Source organism: Equus quagga, chromosome 6 (assembly GCF_021613505.1).
Source record: "Equus quagga isolate Etosha38 chromosome 6, UCLA_HA_Equagga_1.0, whole genome shotgun sequence".
Classification (NCBI taxonomy): domain Eukaryota; kingdom Metazoa; phylum Chordata; class Mammalia; order Perissodactyla; family Equidae; genus Equus; species Equus quagga.
In genome coordinates, this window is record NC_060272.1 from 35,115,323 (window position 1) to 35,141,259 (window position 25,937).

At 36.4% G+C, this 25,937-nt stretch overlaps 1 protein-coding gene across 2 annotated transcripts in view; it reads left to right on the plus strand.

The window, feature by feature from the left end:
* KLF12 (KLF transcription factor 12) overlaps positions 1 to 25,937 on the plus strand; it is a 470,708-nt gene that overhangs the window by 131,005 nt on the left and 313,766 nt on the right. For both annotated transcript variants that reach the window (XR_006889121.1, XM_046664760.1), the window contains exon 2: positions 2,042 to 2,105. Coding sequence is in view for 1 of the 2 variants with exons in the window: in XM_046664760.1 (XP_046520716.1) it covers positions 2,073 to 2,105 (33 nt within the window). In the remaining variant the exon portion in view is untranslated. The remainder of the gene's footprint in view (positions 1 to 2,041; positions 2,106 to 25,937) is intronic.

Consider the following 25,937-nt stretch of genomic DNA (forward strand, 5'->3'; position numbering starts at 1 on the left):
AATGTGGTGATGTATTTTGAAAGCCTGAAAAAAATTCATATTATTTTGATCCAGTAATTATGCTTCTGTTAATTATATTGTAAGGAAATGATTAAAGGTGCAGAGTAGAGCAGCTAAGTACAGTAGTATAGAATGAGGGTGCCTGGCCGAGGGGTGAGTGGTAGTGGATATCTACACTGGACTCTAATCATTGGTTCCCACCTCCTGATTAGAGTCTGTCTGTATCTGTCCAGAGAGGGCATCCTTTCCAGTTGCACAAAGGTGTCATCCAGGCTAGCAGAGCCCTAGTGTATACAAGATTTACATAGAAGGATGTTTAATTGTTATTGGTAATAGTATAAAAAAATCATAAATCATTAGACCACAATTAGGGAGTAAATATTCCTACAATGTGGAGTATTATAGGCTCCTACCAAAGAGTATTATAAATTTTGGATTAAGCATTAATAAGTTGACTATCGTGTGAAAATGCTTATGGTATACTAAAAATGTGAAAAAAAATTACAAAACAACATTTTGAGATATAAAGAATTAGAATATAGGATTGAAGCCAGTTTTGAAGTTCCTGGTACATTCTGCTAAGAAGGTGGAACTGAGTGGTTTAGATATATTTTGAAGTCTAGAAAGGATAAGACGTGTGATAAGAATATGGTGTTTTAGATGACTTTTTAATTCTTTCAAGGGATACCATGTTATGGTTTCATAATGTAAAATAAAATCATACACTGAATTTCAAGGGAATATTTCTGGTTTGCCATTACAATATTAAAATATTTCATTTATATTATTTTACTTTTTAGTAGCATTTCTGGTAGTAGTAATAAAAGCTATAGTATTTAGTAAGGATTGTGTTTTGAGACGTAAGAGACATATATATATAGAGAGAGAGACAGACAGACAGATACAGACATAGATAGAGATTTAAAACTGGAATAGAATTAAAGTCCAGTTCACTTTACAGGCCCAGCCCATGGCACTTGTGAATTCTGCTACATTTCTTTTAAGGCTTTATGAGTGAGGGAGCTCTTTTTTTGTTCAAATGTATGGAAACACATGCAAAGGAAGCCTGGCTCAGGGCTGCCATACGGAGACGCTGGCACAGAATGGTGCTGCAAAGAACTCCAGGGCGTGTCCCCTCTTGAGTGTAATTCCAAACGAGAAAAAAATCAACTATGCCTAATAAGTTGGCTTCACTGAATGCCAAAGAAAATCTGCCTCATGAAATGGAAATTCTGAAGCAAGTTACATAATGCTGAGAGAATCAATAGGAGGACTTTCAAGATACATCCAAATGAGGCAAACAGTCTATTGTAGTCAGAACTTTCCAATCCAATGGTTAACTCTATTTGATAAGATTCAAATGGCCCTGTGGATTTGGAAGTTTTTAGAAGCAACATAAATATTTACTTTATATTTGTTTAGTTTTGGGGATGTGACATGTATTAACTTAGATCAGTTTTTAAAAGTCGCTTGGGTATTGGCCAACATGGAGCCACCCCAAAGTATTCATATTAATTATTCTACACATTTGTATCAACTGTAAAGAGAAGAAAAAATTGTTTCCTCTGGAAACAGCATTACTTTAAGAATCTCTTAGTTGCTAAGAATAATGGAGCCAAGTGCTCCGGTGGGAGTATTTGTGACATTCGTATATTAAGTTTACAGTTAAACAGATTTCTGCCATTTTCTTCTCAGGCTCCTCTCTCTTTTGCATCTCTTTCTTTTTTTGTCCCTTCTCTCTCTTACCTTTGTCCAAACCTTCATTATCTTGTACCCGGGATCTGTCTTAAGTGTCATAGCTAATGTTTCTGCCTCTCTTCCTTCTTTTCTCCATTTTACACTTTACATACGTGACTGCTAAAAAGCAAGCAAATAACAAACAACTAAAGAAAAAAAAGTTCCCCAGCTATTATTATGTCACTCCATTAGTCAAGAGCTTAAAGAATGGCAGAATTAAGATTCCCCTCCACCCCCAATGAAAGAATGTTATCAACTGGTGGAACTGTTTCTCATTATTTGTTTTCATGTGCTTTTCTTGCAGGATCAATGTGACTCTAGAAACAAATGGATGAATGAATATCCATATGAAGAGGAAAACAGTAAAGGTTGGTTAGTCAAATTGTATAATTGCAGTGAAAATCCTATTTTGAACGTTATTTTGGGCGGTTATTAGAGCACTTCCTTGTCTGAATGTGAGACAGAGGTCAATACTTTCTGTAGATCTATCTGTAAAGTGTAATTTTTATTTTTAACCCCTTAAACATAAAGAAATTTGTAAGGAGGCAGTGCATTTTTATGCAAGTCTAGCTGTCACCAGTTTCCAGAACTTAAGCTGGTATTTTAAGAGTCACCTTTCAGATGAATATTAAAAAATGGTAAACCACTCGATACAACTGATCACTGGGACAAAGGAAGAAAAAAGAAGCCAGATTTTGTTTAATATACATTAGTTTCTACAAACATAATCCTAATTCCAGCACTGTATGGTGTATGATTGCTGTCAGATGCTGTCCTCTTTGCGCCTGCAGTCTCGGCTTTCCTCAGAGGAGTAGGACAATTATGAAAGGCCTTTAACTTTGTTTTCTTACAGACAAGTACCAGTATAATTCGAGGGGGAAAAGTCCTGTGAATATCAACAGTGGTCAAATGCTGGCTCTCACTTTATTTGTGGTAGTTATTTGAGCTTTTCAGGTACGGCATACTGTTATAACATAAAAATCATAGATAATACTAAGAAAATTACAATATGTTAAACCATCTCCATTTCATAAAGCTTTTACACTGAACATGTCTGTTACATAGCCGTGAGCCTCATAATGCTTCAGAAACCTGCACAACACATATAATTTTGTATTTTCTTTCCCCCATTACTCCTGCTACTTTCAAATAAATGTATGTCATGCCATGTGTTTTTCTGCCAGCCCACTGTCACAGTTACTTACAAATGATTTTCCAGGTTATATCTTTCACTTAAAATTGTTGTCTTCTCTCCTCATTGCTAAATTTGCTCCTTTTCAGTATTTATATCTGGAAAATTTTCATACCTCTTGAGGGAGTATTGACAGAGATGATACAAGGGAGCCTTCTTGGTGTATCATAATGTTGTTTTTCGTGACCTCAGGATTGCCTATATGGGTGCGTTTACTTTGTGAGAATTAGTTGTACCATGTACTTATTTGTACGTGGATCAGTGGTGTGCTAGAAAATGGCTCTGGGATAAGGTGAGGAGGCCTGATCTGTAGTGTTTGTTAATTCCCATGATGTAAATACTCCCACTATGGATGGTTTCGAAGGTTTAGTGAGTAGTTTGCAAGATTCCTTAGAATATAACAATTGGCTGTCATGAGGGGATGAGCTAGCTCCAGCACACCATCGATCATTTCATTTATAAAGTGAACTTAAACAATTTCATGTACTCTTTAAGACAAGTGAGGCAAAGATAGTAAATTAAAATTTTCATGGCTCATCCCTATGTAGACATGGAAACCTTCTTCACAGATTATCATGCAAAATGTATTTATCCGTTTTCTTATGTATGTTGTTAACATATTATTACTTTATGTTTTTGTTCAGTTGTTAAGTTTTTACGTTTGAATGAATTAAGGTTAGTTTTGTAAGTTTATACATCTGACAATGTCATGATTCTGTAACTAATTTTATGACAACTGAAGATGATGGCAAAGAGAATCGTTGTATTATTATTTACCCTGAGGATAAACTCTGAAAATATTATCATGATTGATTATAATATATGTGATTCATTCTAAATGATCTCGCCTCATGGCTTATAATTCATGAGTTCAAAAGTCTTTATAGAGGAACAGTGGGTATTTCACTTAATTTATGTATCCCAGTGAATTATTTTTTCTTATTGCTGTTTTTCACATTTTTGACCCATATTTTCAGTTATAGATGCCTTAGAACAGAGAATATATTGATGCTTATTTTTAAAGCTGCTTGAATCAGGTGTTTTAGTTTTAACGAAATCTGATTCAAGGAGAAAATTATAGAGTTTGAAGATTTATCTTTTCTATATTTCAAATATATTGACAAGGTCAGTATTAAGATGAAGTTTTAGAAATGTCATCAGTGGAAGCAACGTTGCCACTGTCTACATAATTGAAAAGGGGTTTGAATATGGTTCTTGTACATTTCCAGTTTGCCAGTGGTGGTATAATCTTGCCAAGAGCCACGGAATATCATGCTGTGCCTTTCTGCTTAGGTTTGAATATTTAAGCAGCCTAAATAGCATTTGTAAAATGTCTGTTCTACTAGGAGTCTTACTTCCAGGATCAATCTTCATCTGCCTTTTCCTAAAAAAAGAAAATATATATTTATGTTCTTTACTCAATTTTTAAGTTTCCTTTTTTTACTGAATTTCATTACACTTGAATTTGTCCCTTTACCATCTGCCATTAGAAAACATCAAATAAATTCTAAAAGGATTTCAGTCATCCATTGTTTCCTGCTCATAAATATCAGCATAAAATCAGGTCTATATATTCTTTAATGTATTTCAGCACTTGTTCTCACTGTGAATGTGGTAGCTTGTTTGTGGATCTGGCTCCACAACCTGGCTTTGGTCCATTTATTTTCCAGCCATTTCAGTATGTTTACCAAGTGCTACTCAGCAGCTGGCTTAGAGCAGGTGTCCAAAACATACGCATGCATATACATTAGTCCAGCTTATCAGAGTTCACATTAAAACTTTTGTTCTGTGACTACCTCTGATGAACAGCTGCTTAAACCATCCAGCATTAGCAGTGGGGTGACTTTAACTTCTTACATTTGGAAACCAAGAGGACAATAACAAGCCTTTCTAAGAAAGCTTTAAGTCCCTACAAAAAAAGGTTTGTTTCATAGTGATGGACATATCTAGTACGGTTCCTTTAAATTTCTTTTCCATGAAGTTCCAAGGCTCTTTATTCATACAGGGTAGAAAAATTGTAATAGCAGCTATCCGTCTTCCATTTTGAACTAAGTAGGCACAGTTGCTCCAAAAGCCGCAGTTGATATAAATGAAACATATTGTCAGGGCTGTTATAGGCTTATGTAGAGTGGCTGCCTGGCTAGTAAACATGGAATCAAGAAAAGACAAATCTTGGCTCTGCAATTATCTGTCTATGTGATCTTGGACCAGTGGCTTCTTTCTGAATTTTAATTTTTTCAGTTGCAAAGTGAAACTAATAACACCTGTCCTACCTATTTCAAGAGTTGTTATGGGAGTGAAAGAAAATATGACATATTTGTGAAAACGACTTAAAGCTGTAGAGTTCTAAAGAGGGGCATGGTATTGATACTATTATTTTTATAGCATGAAACAGAGATGACTTTGTTGTATGATTTGATATCACAGTCAAACTCTTTCAGAATTGGAAGTGCCCACAAAGGTCACCAACTCTAACATGTGCTTGGTGTGTGGCGCCTTCTGTAAGAGTTGGTTGGTTACTTTAGTGTTGTGTTGAGTACTCCTTGTGATTTCTTATTGCATGTGGCAGTTCATCCTATTTCCAGGCAAATATAATTATATTAAAAGTTCTTCCTTTTATTGAGCCAAATAAATAGATTTGGTAATGATATGAACTAGTAGGTTTATCACATATTTATTAAAATACCATCCTGAATTAGGACACTCTTCTGTCAAATCACTTCACCTTTGGGTGTCAGATTTCTTTTATTTGGGAAATAAGAACAAAGTGATATACAGGGATTTGAGAAAGGTTATGCAATTATTGAAGTAGCATAATGACTTTATTATTTGGAAAGATAATGCATTGCTTGTTTTAAAACCTTAAAGCATGCAAAACTCCCCATCACCTCCCCAGCTTATACCTCTTAACATTTGGTGAACATTATTTACAGCATCTCTTTGTGCATGTATACAGGTAAATAGAAATAGTTTTACAAAAATAGGATCATATTTATACCTTGTGTTTCTAATGAAGTGTTATTTTTTTTCTGTTTACTTCCCTTATAATGGAAGAAATAGAAACTGAATTTAAACCGAAGGAATTTATTCATTTCGAGTTAATGTTCCTTCACCAAAGTGATGCTGTTACGTAAGAGTTAAGGACCACAACAACAACTTTGACTTCTGGTAATTCTGTGTTTAAAAAATAACTGAATTTAACTTGAAACAGCATCTTTGGACTTTTTTCTAAGAAAGATGGGAAAAGTTATGATATTTCTTTCTAACTCCCCTTTCCCTCTTCTTGTTTTACTATCCTTTTAAAATTAAAGTTATTACCATTTATTTCTGATTGTTAACTATAATTATCCAAGCTATTTAGTCTTAATTTTCATTTTTCTCAGAAGCACAGAAACATTGCTTGACTGTCGTCTGGCATTTGGTGTCACTATGAAGGCTGCAGCAAACTGATCTTTCACTTGTTCTTGTGTTGCTTTTTGTTCAGATGTCCATGGACTATTTTTAGGAAGCTAGAAGTTCAGTAACTTCATCAGCTTGTCTTGGTTTTTTGTCATTCTGTATCTGCTTTTCTTGGATCCGGCCATTAAACTCTGAGGAGTAGAGTGTGTTTTTATGTCTTCAGATTTTGAGATTATATTTAAAGTATATTTTTTATTTGTTTTGTTCTCTTCTTTAGTAACCCTGAAAATATGTATCATATTTCTCCTTGGTTTTCCATATCTGTGGCCTTCACCTTTAACTTTGTTATTTCACTTACTGTGCTTTCCCATTAAACATTTTTTTCTTACCATGTTTTCAGTCAAATTCTTTATTCTTTTCATCTCTGTAGTATTTCATAGCTCTGTCAGCTGATTTTCATCTGTTTTGGTTATCTTGTATTTTATCATTTGAACCCTTGAACTTCTTCCTTGAACATTTTTTTAAAGAAAGACCCTTTTTGTGATTTTTTTCTTTTTGAGTCTGTGCGATGTTATTCTTCCTCTGTTTCCTTGGGTAATTCCTCCTGTGATGTTTGTTCTTCACTGGCCTTTTGCTTACAGTTCTCTTGCTTTTGATATTTGCTGCTTTATGCACAATCCCCTTGTGGCCTCTCTGATTATTACCCATTCTTAAGTGGGGCTAGTAGTTGCCAATATTGCAGGCAGTGTTGTGGGCACGGGCACCAATAGTTTGAGTGTGAGCTAGATGGGTCCAAATATTTGACTTGAGTTTGTTATTTCAAATACTCTCTAATTAAAGGTGTCATTTCCAGAGTCTCATGTCTGTGTCCATCATATAGCAAAGCCTCTTGAGACAAAGCCTTCTGTCTTCCTTCCCTCTGTCACTTCCAGTGGAGCCCCTTGAGGAGGGACCCAGACTCTGTAAAATGCTGTGTCTGTGTGTTTGCCCTTTTAGCACCACTTTTTCTGCATTCACTGGATAGGCCTTTCATAACTGTGATTTTACTTTTAGTAGATTCTGTGTCTTGCTTGAGGTCTGAGGAGGTGTGTTTCAGCTCCCAGTGGCCTCCCAGATTTCAGTCTTTGACAGGTATGCTTTAATTGGGAATCCGAGTTTCTTCTGAGTATTTTTACTTTCACTAAAGAATAGAGTTTTTTCTCTTTTTTCGAATTTGCTTGAAAAGCTTTCAGTAAGTTTTAAAGGAAGGGTATAAACATGCCTTAACACCACCATTTTTAATAAGTAATATTTTAGATGCATTTAAGGAACCCATGGAGACTATTGTATTTGCTGTATTATTTAAGAGCTTAGCTCTGTGTTCAGGCCTTCTGGCTTTCGATCCTGGCTTTGCCAGGACTCCACCTGACTTCTCTATCTCATTGTCACGTCTGTGATGTGGGGATGATGTTGATGATAATAATGCCTACTCCATACAGTTGTTGTGAAAGTTAAATGAGAAAAAAATGCTGGGTCATTTGCATATTGCCTGGAAGTTACTAAGTACTCATTAAAATAGCCATTTTTATTATTTTAAGCCATGTTAATTGTGTTTAGAATGTAGTCAGTTTGGCTTTAGGAAAATTTGCTGCTCAGACCAGTATTAGTATATGTATATATTTTCTTTTGACTGAAGATATGCCGGGATGTACCAGCAGACTTGGGGGTACTGGGTGTCCTACTTAATATGTCAGCCTCTGATTTTAGGATCTGACTGGAGACTTCCAAATTGTTGCTCTCTGTTGATAAGGAATAGATGCATCTGGCTCTCTCTTGGAGGAAATAAAATCCTGGAAGTCATTGGATATGCTGTGGTAGGTGGTGCACATGTTATCTGGTTCACTCACAGAATGTTGACAACTTCTATTGTATTATGGTTCTCCAGAGAAACAGAACTAATAGGATATATGTATATATGTATATAAGATATATAAGATATATATGATTTATTATAAGGAATTGGCTCATGTGATTGTGGAGACTGAGAAGTCCCATGATCTGCTGTCTGTAAGATGGAGACCCAGAAAATCCAGTGGTGTAGTTTTAGTCCAAGTCCCAAGGCCCTAGAACCAGGGGAGCTGATGGTGTAAGTCCAGGTCCAAAGACAGAAGCCTGATCTCCCAGCTTACGCAGGCAAGAAGGGACTGAACCCTCCCTTCTTCCACTTTTCGTTCTATTCAGGCCCTCAACAGATTGGATGATGCCCACCCACATTGAGGAGGGCAGTCTGCTTTACTGAGTCTGCTGATTCAAATGCTGGTCTCATTCAGAAACAACCTCACAGGCACACCCAGAAATAATGTTTAATATGGGCACTCTGTAGCCCAGTCAAATTGACACATAAAATTAACTATCACACCTGTCCTGTAGTGTGATTAAATCCAGCAATTGTACATTTAGTGTTTATTATTTGTTAGACACTGGTCTACAAAGACAAATTGTATTTAGAGCCTGCCCTCAAGGCTTCATCATCTCAGGTACAGGCAGATAAGTTACTACAATTTGATGTTATTAGTGCTGTAATGTATTTAATGAAACCTAGGAGGTTGGTGTGGGCCATGGATGGCTTCACATATGAAGTGACATTTGACCTGGGCCTTGAATGATAGTGTCACACTGGCTGGAAGAAAAGGGAGCAACCAAGAAAAGGTCCGATCTTTTGTTTAAAAAAAAAATTCTTAGTACATGTAAAAGTATATTTTCTTTTCTTCGACTAGGCACAGAAACACTTTGCAAAATTTCCTCTTGGAGTTAAGGGTAAATGTGATATTCTGGTGTTATTAAACATTTCAGCCAGAATCTGTTGAGGCTCATTTATGAGTCCAAATGATTTTTTCTCTCCCTGTCTCTCTTTCTCTTCCCTCTCTGTCTTTCTGTCCTTCTTGTCTCTCTCTTGCTCACTTGTCTGGTATACTCACTCTCTTCCTTGCTCACACATTTCCATTCTCTCGCCCTTTAATTATGATATCTTTAGCTAAGCTTTATGTCACCCTACTTGAGTACATTATCAAAGTAGTTTATATAATATATTTTGCCAGAAAATTTCAAGAATGGTTATAAAAATGATATAGGGATCTTTTAAACGTAACCATTTTAGTTAAACAATTTTCATTTAATGAAAACATTATATTATTAAAACAGTGTAGTAATTGATTACTAAAAGCATTTATTGAAGTATAATATCTCTCTGGTTAATTTTATGTTAACATCTGTACATTAAAAAATAAAAATAAAAAAAATAGTAACCTCTTTCCCATCTCCCCAGCTGATGTTAGCTGAGATTTAATTTCTTACTGTTCTCTAAAGAGACTTTTGTTTAATAAAATCATGAATAATTATTGACTCAACAATGAGTGCAATTCTTTATCTTATACATAATTTAGTCCTTCAGTATACCTTACAGCCTAATGGAAGTAAGACTCACAAATACTCCAATTTAAGAGTCAATTGATTATTAATGTTCAACATCCTTTGTTTTCCTGGAGCTAGTTCTGGTACCAAATTCTGTATCAGTTAGGGTTTGATGAGAGAAACAGAACCATGGGAATGGTATTGAATATGGGATTTATTATCAGGATTTGACCCCATCCAGTTGTAGGAGCTGGTTAAGCAAGTTGTGTATGACTGTTGCTTCTGTATCTTTGGTGCTAGGCCTTAAGGCAGTGGGGCAGGCAGGCAGGAAGGAAGGGTAAGCAGGAAGTGTGAGAGGGCAGGGACAAACCTGAAGCGGTGAGGATGAGCTGCTGTCCACCCAGATTGCTCACTGTTATGAGCCTCCAACCTCAAGGATGCTGGAAACCGCAGGAGAAGCTGGCATCCTTCACTGAGTCAGACACATCATGGCCTTAGAATCAGGTAAGGTGATGGAGATCCTCTGGGAGCTGGAGGAGCTGCAGGTGACTCTGTCCCTGCACCAGCAAGGTGAGCAAGCAGATCAGTGACAAAGCATGTGAGCTGCACCCACATCTGGAGCCCTGCATTGATCTGCCAAGTGTGACATGGACATGACTGCCACTGCACTTCTGCCTTCTGAATCTCACCAAGATGTCTCTTATAACCCAGAACTATGGAACTATGCACGGAAGAGAGTGCCAGGAAATGCAGATCGAGCTCAGCTCAGTTGTGACAGTTCATATCCACCACTGAGTCCCACATTGCCTGTTCCCTCCCTTCTCACACATGGGTCTCCTTTCCTACCCTTCCCTCCACCTGAATGTCGTAGACCTTTTTTGGTTCCTGCCCTTTTTCCTTGCTCTTTCCAATCCTGTCTGAGGACCTGAAGCATTGCCCCTGGGACCCTTCCTTCTAGTTGAGATGATGACCCACACAGGGACCGCTCATCTGCTCTGGAATACCACCTGCCTAGATTCTGGTTTTGAGCTCTGCTCATCTCTTGAGAAACAGCAGCATCTTTTCTGGCCTCATGTGGTACTTGACTCAGTTAATGGTGTCGATAGTGGCTGAGACCACTCTGCTCTTTAGATTTTGTCTGTCCATCTGTAATGTCATAGACCTATTGGGCTCAGGCTAGGGCCATGTGGCCACAGGGAGCTGTGGTTGAGAGCATAGGAAAGAAAACGTAACATGAGAAGGAGGAGGATTCTGATTTTATGCCTGGTGGAAATATATGAGTCACCTGGACATTAGGGGCTTATCCAAGTAGTATAGTTTAGAGTAAAATTGTGGGAAAGAATGAGATCAACAGTTTACATTTAGAGTAAGAATGAATGATATCAGGACCGGCGGTAGGTTAGAGGTGAGGTTGACAGGCTGTAACTTGAGGACACAGTTACTGGAGAGCAGCTAGTAAGGAGGCGTGTGTTAATTCAGACTGGCGTCAGGAGCCGGGAGGCACTAATGCTGGAGGGCAGAGCAGGGTGCTTGTTAGAGGGCAAAGGGTAACACCAGGGACTAGGAAATCCTGTACAATGGGACTTTCTGGAGCAAAGACAAAGGGGGCACTTGGTGAGGCGAGAGAAGATAGACAGAGAGAGGGTACTAGCCTCTTGTTGGGTTCAGGGAGAAAAAAAAGATAACCTTTGGAAACAAACCAACTTAAATTACCAGAGTTCCATCTGTAACCCAAGAAAGGATTTGACTCTAATTTGCGATGTAGAATAAATTCAGAAGTAGCATTCTAATTAGAGAGAGAAGACGAGCAATTAGGTTTCCAAGAAAAAGAAAAATCAGTTACTGGTAGGATATATCAGCTTATATTTACACATTTGTACTTTGTGTCTGTGTATGTGAGAGAGAGAGATTGATTCTAGATTATGGGCAAATGCTTGCTAGATTTTTCTGAGTTTTAAATTTTTTAATTTAATTACTCTATTACTTTAAAACTGAATTGCAAATATAATTCACATTCCTTAAACACCAGGATCACATGAATTAAGATACTTTACCTGGTTATTCTCTTTGTAGACTCAGGTCTTTCAGGTGGTGGCTGCTCTTTGGGATTAATATTGCCAAACTATAGATATGAAGGACAGAAAATATTGTCTGTAGAATATATCATATTTATGCTTGTAAACTCCTCTCTCCTCCACTGTATGCTCATTCTAAAAAGGAGAAGATGGTGGAAATAGGTGGGAGTCTGGCTGCTGGCCAGATTTGTTACTTCCATCTGTGACAACCGTTATCGGTCTGAAATACTGAGGGACTTGCCTCAGGTCGCACAGCAGTTAGTAGCAGAACTACATATATTTAATCTCTGTTTTGTAACGTTTATTTGTACATCATTTCTAAAAGTGCCATTTAGAGTAAAAGGCCCCCATAGAGAAATTATTGTGGAGATGGTGCTTGCGAAGGCCTCCGGGTGGGAGGAGGAGAGATTGAGTGATTACAGGTAGAGGATAGTAAGCAAAATTTATTTTTTTAAGCAATTAAATGATAGATTTGCATTTATAATTCCTGGTTCTACACTAGGGCTTAAATGCATCTTAAATGTTTACTTGTCTAACTTGATAATTATTGCAGACCCACCTTGCCTCTCAACTCTCCCCATAGAGTTTGAAGAAAATTGAGATATCAGACATTCAGAGGTGGACCTGGCATGCAATTTGGCAGTTGCACAGCCCACCGCTGGCCAGCGTGGTGCAAATAATCAAGGGGAGGCAAAGAAAAAGGCTAAGAGATTTCTGTGTTGCAACTAAGAGTCAGACTTGACTCCTCTTTCTGGTTCTAATCAATTATACGGAGCTGTTATTTTTTGTCCTGCCAGAAACAATACGTGTTGTTGTAATGCAAGAATTTAATTATAGTGGACAAGTCTCTAATGCTTTTAGAATGAGAAATTGAATCTCGATCTTACTTTGCCTCTAACTGTGAAACTGAGATACCCCAGGATGCAGGGTCTACGCATCAAGGTGATGACGCTATTGTTGGCATCAAGAGCAGCTTCTTGTTAGATTTTTTTCTCAAGTAATGCTGAAAATTTCAAACATATATCTTAGAATTGTAGGAATTTGGAGTTGGATGGTACTATAAGAATTATTTCATTTAACTGGATATGTAAGTAGAAGGGAGAAAAATCAATAAAAATGAAGCTCTTGCTCAAGGTTACACTGCCCATTATAGACTGGGAGGTTTGGGAGAAAGAAAGGCATAAGGGGAACATGGTTACTTGCAATTCACAGATTTTAATTGAAGCAAGTAGGCTTAACTTCAGCCTGAATTTATAATAAAAAAGGTACCTGATACGTATCTTTTTAGTGACTGTTTGAATAAGCGGAGGGATGGAGTGTGAATGAGAATAAAAGAAAAGAGAATGAGAGAAAGAAAATGAGAACGGATCTCACTGCTACTTTTTTACTTCTTTGACAAAAGTGTCAGAGCGTGGTCATGTGTGATGGAAGAGAAAGGAAGATGAGATCCCGAAAAGTTGGCAAATGGGTCACACAAAACCTGAAACACTGAAAATTTACTTTATTAAGGTTGACTTTTCCAGTCAGTAGCAGTCAAGGGAAAAGATCTAGTTTACACGAGTTAACTATGTGGAAAACGGCAAGAGAAAGATTTTCCTAAACATTTACCTTACACAGCTATGCTGATGTTATGGTCCAAATGCTCTGAATTTACTGCTCAGGCTATCGTTAAATATAATAACAAATATGAAGAATGTACTTTCCTATACTAAGTGTATTTGTGACCGTTAGTCTACACGTTTGTAATGGCCCACAATTTTATGTTGAGGCATCTAGCAAAAAGCATCTGGCTTATTATTATTTTTAATGGATAATGTACTTTTCTTAGTTTGATAAGTTGAGTGTTCTAAGGATTTACCCTCTACTCTCTTTTTTCTTATACTTTTGTATTGCAAATTAAGTTTAGATTCTTGTATTAAAATAATTGCTTGTGTTGTGTAATGACTGTATAGTCTTAATAAAGCAAATCCCAGCCAACTAACACTCAATTTTTTTTTTAAAATCAGTAATTTTGAAAATTCTTATTTAATTAGTTAAATGAATGAATCACTTTAGTTGCAAATGTAGGGGTTAGATGCTTTCTTGAAGTTAAGTATTTTGATAGATGTGAAAGAATATATGTAATGAATATGTTAGTTATAAGACATAATAACAAAGAGAAACCCAACTTAAGAAATAGAATGTTTCCAGTATTTTTAAAGACTCTTTTTAGTCCCACACACAAATGTTATACTGGATTTTGTATTATAATTTTTTTTCTTTTTATTAATGCTTTTTATCAAGTATAAGTACATATTCACAAACTATATATTGTGTACATTTGCTTGTTTTGGGACATCATATGAGTAGTGCCATACTGTCTATGTTCTTTTGTGACTTGCTGTTTTTACTCAAAAGTTTTTGTTTTTGATATTCATCCATATGGATGCAAATAGTTGAAATTATTCACTTCCACAGCTGAGCAGAGTTCTGTTATATGACCATACCATTACTTTTTCCATTCTCTAGTAATAGGCATATCTATTCTTTCCAGCGTTTTGCTTATTTTAAACAGTGTTGCTGTGGACAGTCATTCAAATGTGTCCTGCTGCTCAAGTAGAAGAGTTTTTCTGGAGTATATACCTACGAGTAGAACTGATGGATTGTAGAGTATGCACATTTTCACCCATACTAAATCATGGCCAATTGTTTCCCATATAGTTGCATCACTCAAATAGCACTGTTTAATAGTTTCATTTCTCCACATCCTTACCACCTTTTGTTGTGTGCTGACATTTAAAGGTTTTTCAGTCTGATGTGTGATAAATAGTGTTTCCTTGTGGCCTTAATTACACTTTCGTGTTACGAGTAGTTTTCATGTTTATTGATTATTTGGGTTTCATCTTCTCTGGAATTTCTTTTCATGTCTTTTGCCTTTATGGTGGTCTTTTTTTTTCCCCCCTAATGGGATAGATATTCAGGATTGATTAAATGTGTTGGAAATATTTTCTCCAAGATTATGGACTTTCTTTATATTGCTCTAAAAAGAAATTCAGTTCTTTTAACGATAAGATTATTTAGGTTTTTGATTTCTTCTTGAGTCAGTTTTGGTAAGTTGTATTTTCTATAAGTTTGTCCATTTATTGTAAGTTTTCAAATTTATTGGTATAAATATTATGTTAGTTTTCTAGGGCGGCCATAGCAAAGTACAGCAGACTGGGTGGCTTCATCACGGAAATTTATTTTCTTACATTTCTGGAGGCTAGAAGTTCCAGACAAGGTGTTGTTGGAGTTGATTTCTTCTGAGGCCTTTTTCTTTGGCTCATACATGGCCTTCTTCTCCCTGTACCTTCGCATGGTCTTTCCTCTGTATACCTCTGTCCTAATCTCTTCTTCTTATAAAGACACTAGTCATATTGGATTAGGGCCCACCCATTTTAGATTTTACCTTAATTACCTCTTCAAAGGCTTTATCTCCAAATACAGTTAGATTCTTAGGTACTGGGACTTCACCATAAGAATTTTTGGGGGACACATTTGAGCCCATAATAAGGATGTATAAAGTTTTCCATTAATCATATTTTTAATCTTGTTGTATCTGTACTTTAATCTCCCTTTTCATTTTATTTGTTTCACAATCATTTTTACTTTCTTCATTTCTCTGTTTATTTCCTTTGATAAGTCTTGCCAGAGATTTTGCAATTTTATAGTCTTTTTAAAGAGTTCCTTTTTATTTTGTTGTTTCTTTCTGTTGTATTTTCTATATTTAGTTAATTTTTTGTCTTTTATTTTTCTCACAGTTTCTTTGAGTTTATTCTCATAATCTTGTCTTACAAATTTAGTTGCTGAGCTAATTAATTTCTAACTTTTCTTTTTTATACTCTCAGCATTTCAATATATAATCTCTTTAAACGCAGCATTAGCTATAGCTTATGAGTTTTGATCCAAAGTATTTTCTATATCATTTAGTCTTGTTTATTTTCTGTATTCCGTTATAATTTCTGCTTAGAGTCTTGAGTCATTTAGAAGTTTTACTTTCCAAATGTAGTTTTAGTTATTTTTTAATTACCAAGCATTAACTTCATTTTGTTGTATTTATAAATGTATTCATATGTTTGGCTGCTTGATGACTAATTCTGTGTGGGCTTCCTATATGTCTTGTTCAAGGACAGTTTTTATAAATGCTTTGTATGTGTTTGAAAAGACGTATATTCTCTTATTATTATTCTATTTTGTCCAATAGATAAAACTTTTAATTATTTTGTTGAAAATCTCTGTAAACTTACTGATTTGTGCTTAGCTAATCTATTCATGGCTGAAAGAGTTGATTGAAATCTCCAATTCCAATCATGGCTCTGTCAGGTTCTTGTTATTTCTGTAAATTTTGGCTTTATATATTCTGAGCTATGCTGAGTAGGTACATACTCATTTAGAATTTTTTTAATACTCTTAGAAAATTGACTCTATGTCTCATCTCTTAGTGTTCTTCCTTTTCTTTTATAATGCATTTTGTCTGTATGCCTCTTTTGTCTGAATTTAATATACATACTGCAGCCACTTACTCTCTTTCAGCATTGTGAGGATATTATTCTATTTCACTTTAAATGCAGTCAGAGTCATTGAAAGATTGCAAGCAGAAGGTTCACATGGTCAAGAGTTCTGAAAAAATGACGGACTTATCTATGGAAAATGGATTGGAGAGTTGCAAAAAACTGGAGTCGAGGAGGCCATTGTAGTGCAGCATCAGATGGTGATGGCTTGGCTTGGTATATTAGCCCCTGAGATGGAGATAAAGAGAAGTTATATGTTTCAGAGGGAGAATTGACAGACATTGGTGATTGGATGTCAAGCATGATGTGAAAGAAAGAATGCATGAAGGATAAAGCTTTGATATCTACCTTGCACAGCTTGTTCCTTGAAATTATCATTTATCAAGATTGAAGTGCTGGAAGAACATGCTCCTAAAGTTCATTTTTGTACATCTTGCATTTATTTATTTTTCGAAATGTATTGAGAGTCTCTGAAGAACAGTTTTCATACTTGTGGCTTTAGGGAGGATAAAAATAAGCCTAATAGTTTGTGGGTACGCTATGAAAGAACTTTCTGTCCAGTCCTATTCATTAATTCCTTGACTTTTTTTTTTTTGATGACTCAATATTTTCAGGCACAGTGCCAGTTTTTCTGGGCTTTCAGCAGTGAATATCGTGAGTATGGTGTGTGCCTGCACTGAGTTTAGTAATAAATGCAGACCAGCACAAAGACATTTATCAATACAGTGTGAGAGCTTTGGTAAGAGAACTATATAGTTTTATGATAGCACGTAGTAGGGGCACCCAAGCTAGGCTTGGTTGGGTAAGTATTGTGAAGATTTTCCAGTGAAAATGAAGGTTAGGTTGAAAGTGACCTAAAGATTGGCAAACCAGAGAAGGGTTAGGAACTGCGGAGGAAGAACATAGGCAAGAAGGAGATCATGGCACAGTTGAGGAACTGTAAAGAAGTAAGTAGGATTTGAGAGTAGAGTGCTAAGAGAAATAATGGCTGTTGAGGGAAGGAGGAGCCAAATTATAGAGCCTAATAACTTAAAAAGTTTGGTATTTCCTGTGAAAACAGTGAGGTGCTTTTGGAGTGCTTTAGATAAGAAATTGGCATGATGAGATTTGCATTTTAATGAACTCTTGAGTCTATGTAAAAAGTACTGGAATGGGAAAGAAGGGAGGACCACCAGATAATGGGCTGGTGATGATGCTGTCTTGAACTGGGTCTAGGCTTGGCTATGGAGATGGAGAAAAATGGATGGATTTGGAGGATATTTAAGATATAAAATAATGAAGGTTTATTTATTTAGTGTAAGTGGGGTTGCAGAAAAGATGGAAGTGGGAAATGTTACCAAAGTGCGGCTTGGACCGCTGGATGGATGGTGCTACTGGGAGGATCAGGTTTGCAAAATATGATGTGATCTTTTAAATCTCTGGGACTGGAATTTCCTCAGAGAAGTCCAAGGGGATTTTCCAGTAGGTATATTTGGGCCTGTTGCTCAGGAGACAGTTCCAGTCTAGAAATTTAGGGAGTCAATGATATATGGCATTTGAAGCTGTCAGAGTAAATGAGGTCACTTAAGTAATGTTTATGGAAAGAGAAGAGAAAAGTAGGAGGGTCAAGCATGGAGGGAATGCAAATGAAACAAATACACAAAAGCTATAATGCAAGAATATGATGGAATGCAGTAAGAGAGAGAGAAACTGTCTGTCTAATTTTAAATAAGGGAGTAGTCCCTACCTGTTAAGAGTACAGCAAAGTCTTCCAGTGAGATGATCATTGAAAAATGATGGTTAATATTGAAAAATTGTGAAAGAGGATGATCCAGGCAGAAGGAATAATACAGTCACACAGAGGGAGAAAAGAAAAGCTTAGCTTTAGAGACCAATGAGTAATTTAGGACAGGGCAGAAAGATCAGGTGGGGTTGTTTTACAAAATACCTAATGTATTATAATATTAGAATACAGTTCAAAGTATTTGAATTGATTCCATTAGCATACCTTGTAAAAATTTCTGTCTTTTATACATTTTATTAACCATAAGGTGACAGTTAACAGTTTGTAGGTGTTTTTTATTCTTGGTGTATTTCCCCTTGATTTTATTAATTGAATACTCCTTTGAGATGCTTCTGAAAATCTGTTTCTTTTTTAAAAGAAGTATTCAGAGTGTATTTAGGGAGATTCATTAACACTGAATTCATTCATCTAATTTCACTCATTTTGATAAAGTGAGTAAGCATACGTTAATTATTAAATTCTAATATTTAGAGGAAAAAAATGTGGTTGAAATGATGAAAGGTAATTGCAGACATGTATTTCTACTTGCCAGATCTCGCATATTAACAAAAAATTGGGGATGAATAAATGGAGTAAACTTTAGTCTTTCCAAACTTTCTGTATCCATTTTTATTAGGATAAAGGAACTTCTAGAGTTATGAGGTTACTTTTGTATTACAGTAGATATGTAGTTGATTGTAATTTTAGATATTTAGATGAAAATACGTGTTTCTTTAATGGAAGAATTAAGTTGTTTATTTTTTAATAAGAGCATACATTGATAATATTACAATCAAAGTTCAGTTCTTAAGTTTAAAGATTTTTTTTTTACTGAACCATTGAGAAATTAGCAAATTACTTGGCTGTGTAGAACTGTCTACCTGGTCCTCTGGAAAAGTGGGAAGCCTGCATTGTGTTCTTAAAGTTTATCAACTATTAAGCAGCAAAAGATTTAAATTGGTTTGGTGTTCATCAGTTAAATCGATTTGATGTTCATCTTGGTTCTTTTCCACGGCCTTTTCATTCTGAGTTCTTTTAATTTATTTCTTGGTAGTTTCTGAGTTAATGACTTGTTTGACTGGATTCTATTGTTGAATAGTTTATTTTAGGAAAGACTCATGGCTGCTGTATTCTCTGAATTCTTGCATGTTTAAATATCTGTTTCTTTTATATTGGAATAATATTTTACCTTGTTGTAAAATTCTTGACTTCCACTTAGAAACCTGTAGACATTGCTTCTTTGTCTTCTGATGTTGAATGTTCCTCCTAGAACGGTGAGGCCCGTCTGAATCCCACCCTCCTCAACCCCAGTGTAAGTGAATTACTCTTTCTGCCTGAACATCTGCAGAATTTTTTTCCTCATCTTGAAGTTCAGTGACTTAAGGATATAACTTCTTTTGGATCATTCTGTGTCAGTTTTTCCTGGAACACTGTCTGTTATTTCAATTTGTTCTTTCTTCATGTTAGGGAAATTTCATACTATTATTGCTTGAAATATTTTTCTATCCAGTTTTTGGGTTCTTTTCTACAAGATCAGCAATTTTCAGTTTGTTCTTCCTACCTCTTATCTTTTCTCCATTAAAAAAATGTATTTGTCTTTCTCCTGTATTCACTGGAATTAAATTAAGCCTTTTTTCCACATCAATAATTCAGTTTTTTAGCCATATCACCTCAGTTTTAGCCATGTCTCCTCATTCCTTTGCTGTTTTTATTTTGTTAGTACTGAATTGATGTATTTTTGCTCTTCAGCATGTTTTTGATGGCTCTACAACATCTTTTTAATTTCTGTCTATTGTTTTATCATTTCATCTTTGAGCCTCTGTTCACTTATAATCATTTTTTTGAAGTCCTCCATAATATGAAGCTTTCTGTGTTTAGGTTGTATTTTCTTTAGGAATTAGGGCTTTTCCCCTCCTTTGCATGCTTGTTTCCTTCCTTTCCAATCTCACTTTTATTCCTTCCTTCTTTCCTTCCTTTTTATCCTGTGACATGTTTACATATTTCCCGTTTTGTTTTGTTTCATCTTGTCATACGGGCAGATATTCTATTTGCTAGCATACTGTGTTGGTTAGTCTTTCTTCTCATCTTTCATACCATAGTTGAGACCTCTCTATTTTCCCTTGGGTGCCACATTTCGAGAATTAGTTATTGTCATTTCCATTTTTGCTGTAATTCAAGGTGAGGAGTGGAATGACGTTCATTTCGGGGAAGTGGAGGAGGGAAAGGACCCTGCTGGATTATGTGCAAGCTGTGTCAAAATGTTCTGTGCCTTCTTTCTCCATTTTGACCATGCATGGACAGTGGTGCCCTTTCAAAGGAGTGCTCAGGTACAAAAGTTCCTTACAAAGGCATGCTACTATTTCTGCACCTTTCAGCTAAGTGGCATGAAGCTAACTCTGTGGGGAGCTTGGTGCTGTTTTGTTTCATTCTGTGACTTCTCTCTTTACACATATGAGCCCTGTTGCATGGATTGTTTTTATTAAAGAACTGAAATTTTCTCCACGGGGTAATTCTTTTAAGTACTTAAGATGACTTTGGGGCCAGTAGGAGCATCTTCTGTGTTAAATGACAAGGTCATTTTACACCTTTTTGAGAGCAAAATATACTCAGAAATACTAAATGGGCTTTACATTTCTCATTTTTGTATATTGCTGTCATGCCATTTCCTTTTGCCAGCATAGAAACAACTTACTATAAAGTGCATATTATTTTAAATTATTCTCTCAGGCATCCTGACTTTCTGTTGTTCTTGGTGTTTCAATTTAAAATGATAAAGTATTTATAAGTTAGCTACAGAAAGCTGCATGAAATCATTATGTCCAGTACCTTGTAGTAACATACTCTGTGCTTTGCTCTATCTCGTGGAAGGGGGATTATCTTTTTTTGGTACTGATATAAATCCACTTCTCACATGGGCAAAACATCCACAAGTTTCATTGTGCTCCTGGTGATTCGTTAAGTCTTTAGAGTGCAGAAGGGCAGTGGTGGGTCACACTGGGGCAAGATTTTAGCCGGGAGTTTGTCACCTCTTATCGATCTACCAGTTATTTGTTTCATTTATGTTTGAAGTTGCTCCGCTGTAGCTGTGATTATTGTGAGCTCCATCTGAGACATACCAGATGATAAAAATAAGCTGAAATTTATAAAGTTTGCCAAAAAACCCGAAATCAACCTTCACTTCCAATTTATTATGTTTATAAACATTTAAATGCACTTGGTGTTAATACTCACATCTGTTGAGATGGCCCTTAAGGAAACTGTCTGTCATATGTCTTGGATCGACTGCCTGTGACTGAGGAACCACCAGACCGTTCTTTATGATAATTATTAATCAATTGTTTTGATAATTTTATTGATTGGTATAATTATAGGGGGTCAAACTTCGAAGACTATTTTAAAGACTTCTCATGTTTCTTTAATGGAACATTCACACTGAAAATGTATCAGGATAATGGGGGGAATTTCATTTATTGTCAGTGTTTCTTTATCCTGATGAATCAACACTCACGATGTTAGAACAGTCTTAAAATTTGCATGTGATAATTATGTCATCTTTAACAAATTTCTGTGGTTTTAATACTCCTGCATATTGTTTTTATTTTTGCTTTTTATCAAAGTAAAGCATTCCAGAATTTTAGGATTTTCTTTGGCATTATAACTTGGAATTTCTTTTTCTGAGAGTCTTTTTGTAGCATTCACTTTGATTTAATAAACATTTATTGATTGTGTAACACCAAAATATGATTGATTTGGCCAGTATAGTTGTGAAATCAGTTAATTTGTCAGTGGGGAAAAAAACTAGCAAACAAACAAACAAAAACTTTAAATTCCAATTTTTTTCTTTGAGTTTTCTGATAAATTCAGATTAAAAAAAAATCTAGTAGCTCTGTTTATTCACAGTTTATATTACCACCATGAATGTCGTATTTTCATTACCATCAGTAGTTATAAAAAATCGACTGGAAAATTGATGATAATGAAATCTATCTAGCCACTGCTAATGAAGAAGGAGTTTCCTTGTTTTGAGCCTCAGGAAAAATATTCACCATGCCTTTCTTAATGCAGGGCGGTAAAGGAATCAGCTTCAGAGTTTACAATTTAGTAACTTTTCCTGTCTTGAAAGATAGTGTCATGGAGGTGGAACTAAACTGGAAAAGGGTGAGGTAGCCCAGATAAATTATATATGCATTACATTGTTGCCTAAGAGCAGGGGTCGATAGTTCTGCCGTCTCTTACACTGTATTACTGCGCCTGCTTTAGAGGCTGGCAGCTTATCAGAGTATCTGTCTGGCCCTGAGTTTATTTTGTTAAGGAAGTTCATGTATTTGGATTGCATTATTTCTTTCCCCCAAATTATTAACCTCAATATAAAAACCTTTAAATGTGTTTATGATTGATTGCTTGTTAAAAGTTTCTGGCAAGTGATGAGTTTAATTTATAATGCTTAACTTCTTGACTCCCTGCTTGATTGCATCTCTCTCTTTTTTTGGCATCTATTTTTACTGATATATTATATATTTTTAAAAATAGCCCAGTTTTTTATCCCTTGCCAAGTTCTGATAACTTTCTCATTTTGTGGTATTTATGTTTGTAATTTTTTACCATTTGCAAATGGTATAAATTTAACTTTGAAAACCACTAACAACTCTTGTTTTTCAAGGATGCTCTCCCACAGTTGATATTAACATATTTTTTTGCAGCTTATGCAATTTTGTTTAAAAAACATTCTCCACCCTTCTGCTACGTTAAGCCCTTGATTTAACCCACTAAAAATGGGTGCTTTTGACAGCATCTGCACTGGGAAATGCTTTCCAAATCAAACATTTGTTAGAACACACAAACGATTTATTTGGGTACATTCAAGAGCCTAAATGCTTGATTCAGCTGCCAGTATGTGCTTCATTGGCTAATGTTCCTACAGTGTTTCCACATTTTTAGAGGCTAGCGGCCAGGTTGTCCAACAGTCTGGTACCTCTCGGGGAGTGGAAGTGGGTGTGTGTGTGAGGAGTTGGTAGCACTGGAATGCTCCTGTGTGTAGCCAGTTGGCATGTTACAGAGCTGGAAGAAGTTGACTCTATCAACCTGAAAGCACTTAGGTACTAACGAGCTTCTTTAGTCTGTTCAAAGTGGCTTGAGGAAGCCCACCCAGATCCCCTGTGACATTGATCCAAGGGACTCAGCACCCTTAGGACAACTTATTCAAGCATGTTGGATTTAAGGTAGTCAAGACATTTAGTACAACTGTGATCTAATATGTCATTTTTGTACCAAGATATATTATGGTAAAAATACTTGTGTAGTGCTTTATGGCTTATAAAGTACATTTTTATGTGTTTTCTCATTTGATCAATCAAAAAAAATACTTCTGAGGTAGATGGTATTATATCCATTTTACAGATAAGAAATCAGTCACACAAGCTGAAAATGTTGACAATGTGGGTTTAAATCTTCACCATCGGGTTCCACCTTCTGTATTCTTTCACTGTGCTACACAGGACATACGGCATGGCCAATGGAAGAGGGCCTGACCTAGTGTAATACAAAATTGCGTCAAATATATATCAGATTAGCCAGCCCTGGTCATCTTGTGGTCAAGATTCGGTGCTCTTGCCTCTGTGGTCCATGTTCCTTTCCCGATCAGGGAACCACACCACCCATCTATTGGTTGTCATACTCTGGCAGCTGCGTGTTGGCTCTGAAGCTGCAAAGCCATGCCACTGGTATTTCAAATATCAGTAGGGTCACCCTGGCAGGCAGGTTTCACTGGAGCTTCCCAACCATGACAGACTAGGAAGGAAGACCTGTCCATCCACTTCCAGAAAAGTTGGCCGTGAATAACCTATGAATAATAGGGGAGCTGATACAGTGCCAGAAGATGAGAGGATGTGCAGAACAGACTGAGCAGGGTTCAGCCCTGCTCTACACAGGGTCACTAGAAGTTGGAATCGACTTGACAGCACTGACAATAACAAATGTATCAAATTCAGGACCCAAGAACTCTGCTTGTACCACCAGCATCAGGAGGTCAATCAGCAACAAGCATTTGTTGATTCTAACTAAGCACTGTGGGATTTGTAAAGTTTTGTTTAGATGAGATCTGAAACTATAAGTAGATCCCTATATCAGAAGAACAAAAGTAAGTGAAGATGCGTGTTTGTGCATATCTAACAGACATATATGGTGTATTTTCTCTGTCTCTGTGTATAGTACATGAAGAGGAAGAAGATTTAATGGTAGCCCTATGAGAAAGATTTTGAGAATGGGGTATTGTTAGTTAACTGAGATCAGTGACAGGGCTTCTGTTCCGCATATGCACTGAGTGCTTTCTGTAGATGTGCTTGGTGCCAAGCAGTATGCTTGGGCCTGGGGATACAAAGGTAATTAATACATAGAGGAATTTATAATCTGGTAGAGAACCTGAACATAGTAGAAGAAATGACTCCTTCAGTTTGGTAGATGCTATGGACTGAATTGTGTCTCCTCCAAATTCATATGTTGAAGTGCTAACCTCCAATGTGACAGTATTTGCAGGTGGGGCATTCAGCAGGTAGTTAGATCATGAAAGTGGAATCCTCATGATGATATTAGTGCCCATAGAAGAAGGGATGCACGAGATCTCTCTCTCCACCATGTCAAGGACGCAACAAGAAGATGGCCATCTGCAAGTGAGGAAGAGAGTCCTCAGCTGGAGCCAAATATGCCAGCATCTTGATCTTAGACTTCTCAGCCCCAAAACTGTGAGAAACAAATTTCTGTTTCAGCCACCCAGTCTAGGATGTTTTGTTACAGCAGCCTGAACTGACTAATACAATATATATAGAGAGAAGAATCTTCACAGACCCGTATTTGAATGAGGGCTTGAAAGGTGAGTAGGAGTTCCGGCACCAAATAAGGATGCAAGGATATTCTACCAAGATAAACTAAGTGTGGATATGCCCTCATGTATAGAAAGGAATGTAAAAGATTCTAGTGGTTGTACATTGTTGTGGGGAGGGGGGGTGGGAGGAGAAGTTAGAAGCTAATCTGAGCCCTATTTGCCGGCAGTTCTCTTGAATATGGAATATGGATTTATTGAAGGGAGTTGCACATAACACCCTGTCCAGTGGCTTTTAACCTGTATTTCTACTTCTGTGTCTTCATATGTTCAATTCACTTCAGTCAGTGTAAATTTTCATTATTCGTAGTAGTTGTCCAGGATATGCTTAAGAATCTCTGAGAAGGTAGGTTTTGTATTTTGACCCTTCGCAGTTTGGATCTATATTTCTTGGCCACTACTTCTCCTCCCTCTGTCCCTTCTACCACACACACATTCACACACATGGTGGGAGCCCTAGCTCAGCAGTAGCCCAGTATTTCCCTTGGATTAATGTCTTCCAGCTCCAATATGGCAGAATATATTGAGAATAGTTGCCATAAGCAATAGAAAGACATATATTTTTGTATATGTATGTAAATAAAATAGAGAAAATCCATCAGCCTATATGTTTTATAGAAATAGAACTCATTGCTGATGTATATAGAGACTGGAGAGGAAATTGTTGGCAGCTGGGAAACCAGTTAGGTTTTTAATGATCAGCTAAGAGTTAGTGACCCGAATTAAGGCTGTAACAGTGGAGATAGTGATCATGGAAGGCGTGGAGAGAGATTTCATAGGTGGCATTAAAACAACCTTGTAATTGATCATGAAGCGAGAAGAATCAAGGGGGACTCATAGATTTCTTGTTTGGTACATGTTATCATTAATATAAGTAGAGAATAATGGAGAAGAAAAGAAAGTAGGTTTTTGAAAATATGAGGTGGGGAGGGAAATAAGTGAGATGAGGAGGCCTTATAAACTTTCTCGGACACGTCTT